At 49.3% G+C, this 10,469-nt stretch overlaps 1 protein-coding gene across 1 annotated transcript; it reads left to right on the top strand.

Moving 5' to 3' along the window:
* The first annotated feature begins 4,984 nt into the window (after nt 1-4,984).
* Nucleotides 4,985-10,357, top strand: LOC137447398 (uncharacterized). Its single transcript, XM_068150884.1, has 2 exons — nt 4,985-5,296; nt 6,450-10,357. Exons 1-2 carry the CDS (start codon nt 4,988-4,990, stop codon nt 7,941-7,943), a joined length of 1,803 nt encoding a protein of 600 aa, XP_068006985.1. The 5' UTR covers nt 4,985-4,987; the 3' UTR covers nt 7,944-10,357.
* Nucleotides 10,358-10,469: the final 112 nt, after the last annotated feature.

The following is a 10,469-nucleotide window of genomic DNA, read 5'->3' as shown; positions in this document are numbered from 1 at the left end:
ACCGAGCCCCTCACTTTGTGCAGAGACCCCTTTGAATGGGCACCATCCTGGCCACTGAAATGTTGCTACCCCTTTGAATGGGCACCATGCTGGCCACTGAAATGTTGCTACCCCTTGGAATGGGCACCATCCTGGCCACTGAAATGTTGCTAACCCTTGGAATGGGCACCATCCTGGCCACTGAAATGTTGCTACCCCTTTGAATGGCCACCATCCTGGCCACTGAAATGTTGCTACCCACAAAGCTAACCTTTGGTTGTAGACCTGGACCTCCCACACTTCCATTTGATAAGGGAGACCTTACAGCTGCCTTCCAGTAACTGAAGGGATCCTACAGGAAGGCTGCAGAAGGACTTTTCAGAAGGGTGTCTAGAGACAAGACAAGGGGGGATGGTTTGAAGCTGAGGGAGAGCAGGGTTAGACTGGATCTTAGGAAGAACTTCAGTATGAGGGTAGTGAGACTCTGGAATAGGCTCCCAGGGAGGGTGCATGGTACAGAAGCCTCCTGTCTCCACACAAGGACTAAGCTACATCTTCAACCAGCACTAGTTAGCACAGTTACCAGAGGCTGAGCTCCACTCAGTCTCCTAGAGGTATTTTCACTGAAAGAAAAACCCACTTTGGGGTTTTGTTACACTGGTAAAATGGACTTCAGTTTGCTACCCCTACTGAAGGCTGTGTCAAAATCAGTAACCATCTAAGAGTGTTTAAAAGGAAGCATCACCCAAAATGCACTTAGGTTTTCTGTAAATACTAAATCATTTTCCACTGTAATCATCATTCAGCACTCCAAAGATTGACACAATTATAATTAATACTTAGATGGGAAGTAATTACATGGTTCTTTACTGCTGTATAAATGATTCCATTACTGACTCACATGCACATGATAAGGTAAGTATGGATTTTTTTTGGCTAAGTAGATGTTTTGCTCAAATATCAGAACAGAATTCTTTGGCAGTTCAGCAAGATTTTCCACATTCTCATTAGTCTCTACCCAAAACAAAACTGCTGGCAAGCACTGCCACAACAGAGGCTGCATTTCACAGGTCTCCTTTCAACAGGTATTGCTCTGCACAGAAACTCTTCTGGAGGTATGCAGAGTGTCCTGCAATAAGAGAGACAAAACTCTGCAACATCTATTAGGAGCCAGGAATGAGAACTCACAGTGAAACATGCCAGTTTTATTGGCAGGAAAAAGAAGTGAAGGAGAGCACAGAGGTTTAGTTATGCAGAATAGGACATACTTTCAGAGCTGTGTCTTTCTGCAGCTCTTGGAGACCTGCCTAGAACAGGGTAAGTCATTGGGATGAGATTCTGCTTGCTTCAGACTGCTACTGGGGAGGTGGAAGGGGAGATCTGATAAATATGAGAAGGCAAAAGTGATATCCCTCCCCAGAAATTATTCTCTTTCTGAGGCAAACCTGAATGTTCTCCTGAAGACAAGCACAGAAGGCTTGAGGTAAACATGAAGGTTTTCCTGAAGACAAGCACAGAGGGCTTTTCACATCTGGCAGGCAAGCCTCTACTGTGTGAGAGATGCTCACATTTCCTGTATATTTTGGGAAATCCTTTCAACCTGCTCAGCTCTCAACCTGACAGGGATTTTCTGCCTTCCCCCTAACTTTCTGTCTGGTTAAAAGGGTAACTCCTTTTAAGGAGGCCTCTGCTGAAAACGGGAGATTCGTATGTTACCTCACGCCAGAAATGCATCATTAAGATGAGAGAAAACCGATCAAAGTCTTTTTTCCTTGCCAACAGGCACACCCTCAGCGTTGCCCTCTGCGTGCTGTGTAGCAGCATTACTTACACGCAGCTGGCTGCTCCCTCTTGTGGCTCACCGTGTTACAAAGCCAAAGCATCTACTTGGCACCTACACAGAGGTCACAACCAGGGACTTGTCCATCAAAATCTCCCCAGTTTCTTTGTCACAGGGATATGGAAGCCAAGCATATCATAAACTTCCATCCTGCAGCTTTTTGCCAGATGGCCACTCAATGCAGAAGTTTTGGCATTCATTGCAAACAAATCTCTTAATAACTTGTAAATTAAAAGTAGAGTATGCTACCTTTAGTGGTACCTTACCCTGATCACTGGCAGTAGTGGCTCAGAAGTTTCTATTCCTGGTAATATTTTCAACTAGGTGATATCCAGCAAAGTTGTGAGGGGAAAATGCTTATAAATCCAACCCATATAGCTCTGCAAACAGCCAATACTCAACAAGAGAAGTAGAGAGCTCTAAAGCTGCTCTGACAGCTTCTGCTGCTACTCCTGGGCTAGGGTTGCCATTTCTTGTAATGATGCAATAAGAATGTGTTTTCATGTCTTGGAGAATATTTAAGGTCCTGGAGAAATGCCTTTTCCAACCTCAATGAGTCTATAAATCTCCAGCAAAGTTGACAGTGTCTCCTGGTGCTCCTCTCAAGAAATTCATATCAGATTTTATCCTAAACTCTTGCATCGTTTTACTGCCAGTCCTAAAAGAGGCTTTCACTTATTACATGATTACTGTCAGAAAACAAACTGTTTGGCCATGCTGTTTCTCTCTCTGTGATAACAGTGCTGTATTTCTGTAGTCATGTTTGCTTCCAGTACACAGATCTCTACACAAAGCTTTTAGTAAAGAACTTACCTGCACTCACCAGCTTCTGTGCTCTTTACTGTGTGTCAGTACTAGCTTTGGGATTGTTTACAGCCTTTGGCCTTCTCTTCATCATGAGGCTAAGCAACTATTGACTAAGCAACATTGTGCTTCAGGCACTTACATTTGGATTGTACAAGGAATAAGCATCCATCAGAGCAGTCAGGTCCCTCGGGTCCCTCCGGCTCAGGTGGAGGAGTCAGTGTGTGCCCAGCCAGGATCAGCTAATCTCAGCAAGGGCAGGAAGGGAAGAGGCTGCAACACTGCTGCAGTGGAAACTCTTACCCATGAGACACCCTGAGGCATTTCAGGAAGAATCAGAAACCCTCATACATTCTGAAAACTACTGAAGTCAGGAGACTGGGAAATGCAATATACCACCAAGGAAAGAGGGAAAGCCAGGAAATAACAGACCAGTCTTCCCAGAATTACTCAAGCACAGCAGGGTGAGTGTACTTCCTGAATGGCAACCATCTCTGACTGATGTAACTGCTCATGGTATGTTCTGACAGAGCATTCCCCTCCTTCAACTGGAGAAATTCTCACTACACAGAACTCTAAACACAGACTCCTGTAAATTAAAATCATAACCTTCCCACAAGAGAGTGTTTATCAACTGCACTGAGCTCATGTGAAAGGAAGCATCAGACTGGATCACCTATGCCCTTCCTTTACCTGAAAGAAGGCACAATGTAGACTGGAGAGAGGAAGAAATTCTTTACAGTGAGGGTGGAACAAGTTGCCCAGGGAGGCTGTGGATGCCCACTCCCTGGAGGTGTTCAAGGCCAGGTTGTATGGGGCCTTGAACAACCTGGTCTAGTGGGGTCATGGGCTGGAACTAGATGATCTTTAAGGTCCCTCCAAACCCAAACCATTCTATGATGCCAATGCTAAGTGTTTAAGTGACCTGTGAACCTGGGGCTTAGAGACTTGGTTTAGTGTTGACCCTTCAGTGTTGGGTCAAAGGTTGGACTGGATGTTCTTGAAGGTCTCTTCCAAGCAGACATGTTCTGTGATTCTGTGTTGCTAGATTCCAGAGCATTGAGAGAAAAGGGACCTATTAAAACCAGCAAATGACATTAAACCACGAGAGGCTAGATAGATGAGGGAACTCACTGGTTTATGCAAATGTGAGAGACTAAGAACCAACAACAAAGCAAGAGTCTCTGCACCATTCTACTAAAATACACAGGGTTTAATAAACTGCAGCTAACATATCTTAACGAGAATGGCAAAGTTTAAAGAATCCAATCCCCCTCCGGTGGGAGCCAGCGTGCAGAAACCTGAAATCAAGCCTCTCATTTGGGTCAGTGAAGTTTTGCATACAGTGGGAAGGGAGCTGAGCTGCCTGCAGGCACCCTACAGAGAGTCTGCCTGCGTACACAGGCACATATGGCAGGGGAAGAAACTCAGACACTGCAGCAGATGGCCAGATGGCCTCATTTAGCACGTGGTGGGAGAATGGGGATTTGTCCCCCCTTCCTCTTGGCTAGCTCAGCAGTTTTTATACAGCAATTATGCACACACACATTCTACAGAAGTATTTCCTAATGATCTTTCACTTGGAATGACGACCAAAAGCATATGTTTTAGGAAAGCCCTCTTGCCTGGCACGTCAGAGAGGCTCCCAGCTTGTTTGCAGCCCAGCAGAGCCCCGTTCCACAGGGGAAGGAGGAGGGCTGCGGTCAGGCGAGCCCGAGGCCTGCCTTAGCGACGAGCAGCCACACGCCCCCGGTGGGTCCCAGGGGGACAGCAATGCATTTGGAAACCCAGCACGTGGCAAAGACAATCTGTAAGATGAGCCATTTAAAACCCATCAGGTGGAACCCACGTTGGCGGCCAGTCAGCTCAGCGGGGACACCACTGAAGGCACCGAGCCCAGCTGCTCCACAGCACGCATTAAGGTCACGGGCGGCTGATGCCAGCACTCACTGAGGGAATCGCACGGGTGCCTCACATCAGAGCAGCCAGGGGAAGCGGGGCCTGGGCCAGGAGAGCAACGGGACCGGCAGGAGAGAGAGGAAGCACGAACGGCCTTGGGGAGCTACCGGAGTACCGGAGCGCGGCCTGGCCGGGAAGAGCCGAGCCCGACCTCGAGTGGGGAGCGCGGCAGCTCCCTCGCGCGACACCGCCACGCGCCCGGGCTGAGGCGACGCCGGACCGCGCGGCCCCGCCCGGCCCCGCCCCCTCCGTCTTTCACTTTCAGTTCGCCAGGCCGCCCGCCCCGCCTCCCCCGTCCTGACTGACACCAGGAACACCACTGAGCGGCCGGCGCGCCGGCGGACTGACCAATGGCGGCCGGGGGCAGCGCCTGCGAGCGGGCCGCCCGGCCGGCCTGAGACCGCCATGAAGGAGCCGGCGGCGGCCGAGGAGGAGGTGCTGCGGGACTACCTGGCCTACTACGCGGCCCGAGGGGCGGAGGGGGAGCTGGCGGTGTGCGATGAAGCCTCCCTGAAGGCGAGGGCGCGAAAGCTCCTAGGCGTGCGGCGGCGCGGCGCCCTGGACGTGTGCAGCCTGGCGGAGCGGTGCCGGCGGGCCCGGGGCGAGCGGGGCGGCAGCGTCCTCCGCGATCTGCTTAGGGCGCTGGAGGTGCTGGAGTTGCTCTGCGTCAACCTTCTCCTCTGCCCGTGGCGGAAGGAGATCAGATCGGTGAAGGTAGGGAAGAGCCGTGGTGCTTGGATGGGAGCCGCGGGAAGCCCCGGAGAGGGCTCGGCCGGGTCTCTTTCTCGGGCCTGTGCTGCACAAAGGCTCAGCAGAGGCGCCTGCGGCCCCTGCGGCAGCGCTTAGGAGCCCGTTTAGAGTTGTCAGGGGTGCCCTGAGCGGGTTCGCTGGCCTTGTCTTTGCTGAGGCCGGGCCTTCAAGGGCCCTCTCGGGAGCTCTCAGCGGTTCAGAGGCTTGGAAACACACACTTTCTGTCGTGGTGAGATTGTAAAGGAGTGAAAATGTGCAATGAAAGGCTTGCATTACTCTGATCTTTAACCTTAATTTGCCTGTGAGGATGGGATGCTTTGGAGCATTAGCTGTCACTTTTGCTAAGAGTTTGCTGCCAGGGGCCAGCAGGGCGATGTCTTCCTGCTCTGCTGATTTTTAGCACCTATCCAAGTTCTCATGGCTGCAGCTGGTGAAGTGAGTAGGAAAATCCTCTTCAAAAGAGGAAGTGCTGTGTGCTCTGCCTCTGTCCCGTGCACACCTAAGGGTGGGGACCTGATCCACAGAGTGACATTTATAGATTCACAGAATGGTTTAGGTTGGACAGGATCTTAACGATTGTCCAGCTTCAAATCCCCTGCCATGGGCAGGGACACCTGAACCACAGAAAGATGTTTCAGCCTTGTCACCAGTTTAGGAAGAGAATTAACAGTGAGTGCATCATGCCTGGGAAAAGCTGAGACCTCAGTGATTCATTCTCTGAATCTTCAGTTGTTTAAGAAAAGCTTCCATTCTTCAGCAGAGCACATAAGACTTATAGCTGAGTTTCTCTAGCATGACTGAAATGATTTTTCTCCCTTCCTTTCTGAATATTGATGCTCTCAGCTGGTATCTCAGCAGGTTTAAACTGGCATCGTTTCACAAATTTTCATGTGTGATAGCAAAGCTGCAATGCTCGAGAGGCTGACAGAGTAATGCTGACAGAAGCACCTCACTGATTCAGAAGTCAGTCTTTTAGGATCCTGGGTTTTTTTTTAAAGATTTCAGTGATTTTTGAAGTCCTTTTGAGTTGAAGGATGTCTTTCATGCTTTCTTCTCCCACCACACAGCCCACCCCCACCCCTCCCCCCCAGCGCTCATCTGTTGTGTTCTGTTTCAGACGTTCACCGGTAACTTTGTCTACTACATTCAGTCAGTGCTCCCAGATGACGTTGTCACAACAGTGCTGGAGAAAATAGGTTACACTGCAACAACAGCAACAGAGTTTTCACTTGTCAAAAAGAGGAACAATGAGGAAACAAAGCAGACTGCATTTGAAATATTCCTGGCAAGGATTGAGTGTGAAACCATCCTCGAACTGACAAGTGAAGAAAAGCATGGCAGTGTGGAGGAGACCCTGCAGAAGAGAACACAAACACACCAGCGTCATCAGGACAAAGAGGACCAGACAGCCCAGAGAGAAGAGGCTGAAAGTGGAGAAATTAAAGCAGTCAGTGAGACAAAGTTTTCCCTTGCCACTCAACAGCAGCCTCCAGCTCACAGCCATGCCTCCTTTGAAGCTGCTGGGAGCCTGAGGAGCCGAGATGAGGTGCCTGAGTTAGCAGCTGCTCTATCCACTAACAGGCCTCAGGAGCACCAAAGGCAAGGCACCAACACTCTGCATTTGTTGGGCAAGTGCTCAGACAGTGAGGACTTCCTGACTGAATACAGTGACATTTTCATAAGGCAAACACCTCTTTTCAGTGAGAACCTTTCTCCAAAGGTGTTTGAAAACAAGCCAAGAGCCAGCCTGAGTAAAGAACGTGTGCTGGCAGCCACTGCAGAGCCAGCTGCAGATGAGACCAGGCCTGTGCCACTCTCACCAGGAGCAAGTGGTCCACCAGCTTTTGCAGTATTTGCTGACAGCTCTTGTGGCAGCAAGACCACCTTGGACTACAAAGCTCAGCAAGTCCCCACAGAATCCATTGAAGCAGAAATTCACGATGCCATGAACTGCATAGACCCAGACCCTGCTGATGAACCCAACGAGCTGAAGTCTCTGCCATACAGGGACACTGCATCTGTCCAAAACTGCAGCCTCCCTAGGGAAGAGGAAGTTTGTGAGCTGTCTTTAACCTTCACAAAACTCCAGATCAAGGACACCCAGGAAGACCTCATGTATCCAGTAGAGGAAACTGGGCAGCCTGAGTCAGTGTCATATGCACCCACAGGTGACAGGCATGTGAGAGAATTCAACCACTCCAGAATGGCACAAACATACCTGAGCAGTGCTCAGGTGCAGAACAAAGCAGTTACACATCCTGAGCCATATTCAGACCTGTGCTGTCCTGCTGGGAGCATGAAGGATCCCACTGCTGCTCCTGATAGCAAGAGACTCTTCATGGCTGCTCCTGATGCACATCCAGCTGCTGAGTACTTCATGCACATCAGAGAGCCCCCTTGCCTCACCTACGTTCCACCACAGAGTATTGATGTCCAGTCCTCACACATAAGGAGTGCACAGGGCAAAAGGAGCCCCTTGCAGCCTGAAGGTGACTCTCCTGAAGCCAGTGAGGTAAAGCTGGAGACCCATCACTCCAAAGTCAGTGAACTCCAGGAGCCTTATGTCATTATTGACAGAAATGACCCAGGAATGTTGTGCCATCAGGCTTGATTCCACCAGTGCTTTAATTCTGAGCTGCCTGCAGCTTTTGCCCACTTCCTTACTTTTGGCCTCAATGATCTTTGCAAGATTAGCTTTGTCAAAACAGTTTAAAGAAACCTTCCTTTACAAACCTGTTCCTGAATGACTCTTGAAGAGGGCTATGAGGATAGTGAAGGGACAGGAGCACTGATGAGGGAAGGATGAGAGACCTGGGGCTCTTTAGTCTGGAGAGGAGAAGGCTGAGAGGGGATTTTACTAATGCTTATAAATCTGAGGGGTGGGTGTCAATAAGAAGGGGCTAGGCTCTTCTCAGTGGTGTCCTGTGACAGGACAAGGGGCAGTGGACACAAACTGGAATCCAAGAAGTTCAACCTCAACATGAGGGAAAACTCCTTTGTTGTGAGGGCGCTGGAGTCCAGGAGCAGGCTGCCCAGAGAGGTTGTGGAGTCTCCTCTGGAGATTTTCAAGACCCACCTGGATGTGTTCCTGTGTGGCCTGCCCCAGGTGATCCTGCTTTGGCAGAGGGGTTGGACTGGATGGTCTCCAGGGGTCCCTTCCAACCCTTGCCATTATGTGATTCTACAACATGCTGTACACTCATAGAATCAGTGCCCAACCAATGCTATGGAGGGTACTGCAGTGCCCTCACTGCATTCCCATGCAGCTGTGCTCTCAGCTAATCTTGCAGAATGTAAGTTCAAAAACTTCTATAACATTCCTTTAGGTTTAGAACGAGGGAACCAGCTCTGTGCCTGCTTGCAGCTTTATTTTTGCATGAGGAGTAAGAGTTTAGCTCTTGCAGAGCCACCTTACCACAGGCTTTAGAGCTGTTTTCCTCTGGCTAGTGGTATTTTTTTGTGGCTACCACCATGAGTTTCAGGAGCGGCATTGAGCTGTGATTGTTCACTGCTGCCAGAAGAGGGAGATCCAGCTCCTGCTGCCATTTCCCTTCCCCCTGGTCCTGCCACTTACCTCAGCTTGGTTAAACGGAGGGGAAAACCTGCCCTTCCCTCACGTTTTAGTGGCAGGAAAGAAATGAGTTCAGAGAAGGGTCCCAGTGAGCTTCAGGGCTGGGCTGAGGGCTGTGTGAAAAGCATTGTGCTGGGGAGGAAAGAGATCTCATTAGATGGGATCAGCTGGAGCCTCAGCACTGAGAAACTGTGGTACAGAACATTTAATCCCATTTGGAGCAGCACAGTCACTGCTGCTGCACTTCAGCACCACCTTCAGTGCTTGTTTCATACCTGGAAAGGTATCAAAGTGCTTTTTGTTACCTAGACAGTTATATGCTGCTTGCTCCAAAGGAACTTCAATGCTAGCAATGGTTTATTCTCTCATCTATAGGCAAAATATGAGCTGGAATTAACTTAGTATAAATTGGAAACAATTTACTTTTATCCCCCAAAAATTCAAGAAGAGCAGATGCTAGAAAAGCCTCAGGAGCTAAAATGGTTTTTTTAATGACTAATTACTGAAGTCTTGTCATCATCTGATTCCAGCAGTGGAGGAGGAATGAAGCTTGGAGCAAGCTAAGAGGCCTGCCTTCAGCCTTGGGTGGGGCTGGAAGGAACAGATTGCTTTGAACATCCACACACAGATTAATTCTAGGATTGAAACAGCTTCCTTAATAACAGCTCCTGGGGCAGTCTGGTTGGGATTTGTGGCCACAGCTGCTGCTAACACACCACTGGTGTGGCTGCTGCTGAATAGTGTCTGTCACAGGTATTTTTCTGCTTTTCTAACTACAGCCCCAGCAGCTGGGACAGCTGAGCTGCCCAGGCCAAAGGGATGCACCATGCCATGTAATAAAACTGGACTAGGAGACAAACAGGTAAGGGTTAAAGCAGCAACTAACCATGAGCTTTTACTTGAGTTACTCAGCACTGCTTCACAGGTTGCTCAGAGAGGTTGTGGATACTCCTCCCTGGAGGTGTTCAAAGCCAGGTGGGATGAGGCCTTTAGCAACCTGGGCTAGTGGGAGGTGTCCCTACCCATGGCAGGGGGTTGGAACTAGATGATCTTGAAGGTCCCTTCCAACCCAAACCATCAAGAGGAGGTTTTGTCTAACAAGGTGTGGCCATTGCTCAGACTGACTGGGATCAGTCTGTCTGGGGGATGTGATCAGTTCCTGCCCTTGGGTCTTTTCTTTCCTTCACACTTCCTGTGTCTTAACCCAAAAAAAGTCTCTAATTTTGCTCTTCATATTCTCCCCTGTTCTGCTGAGGAAGGAGGAAGCAAGCAGCTGTGAAGGGGTCTAACTGTTGGCTAGGTCAACACAACCTCCTTCATCTTCTTTCAGGTACCCTTCTGTTCTTCCTAACCATTTGGGGTTTTCTGAGTTGCCTTTTCCCCCTGTGGGGGTTATTAAAATTCTGTGTTTTAAATCAAGAAACAGAAGCAAATAAATTCCAGGCTTAAACCCAGCTATTTATGATGACTGCAGTACTTTTTATCTACATGTCTAGAGCAGACTGCAAGCATTTCACATTTATGACACATGACAAACAACCTCTTTAGGTTGGTTCCATTCTCTAA

The sequence above is a fragment of the Melanerpes formicivorus genome, unplaced genomic scaffold (assembly GCF_026170545.1).
Source record: "Melanerpes formicivorus ecotype bairdi unplaced genomic scaffold, bMelFor1.0.p_v2 SCAF_20, whole genome shotgun sequence".
NCBI classification, from domain to species: domain Eukaryota; kingdom Metazoa; phylum Chordata; class Aves; order Piciformes; family Picidae; genus Melanerpes; species Melanerpes formicivorus.
The sequence above is the reverse complement of the archived record's forward strand: the minus strand, read 5'-3'. Positions and strand labels throughout refer to the sequence as shown.

Bases quoted from the DNA above. Each gene is read 5' to 3' on its own strand.
- LOC137447398 (XM_068150884.1), top strand. From the start codon at position 4,988: ATGAAGGAGCCGGCGGCGGCCGAGGAGGAGGTGCTGCGGGACTACCTG. The intron at 5,297-6,449 runs GTAGGGAAGAGC...GTTCTGTTTCAG, and splicing joins AGGAGATCAGATCGGTGAAG to ACGTTCACCGGTAACTTTGT.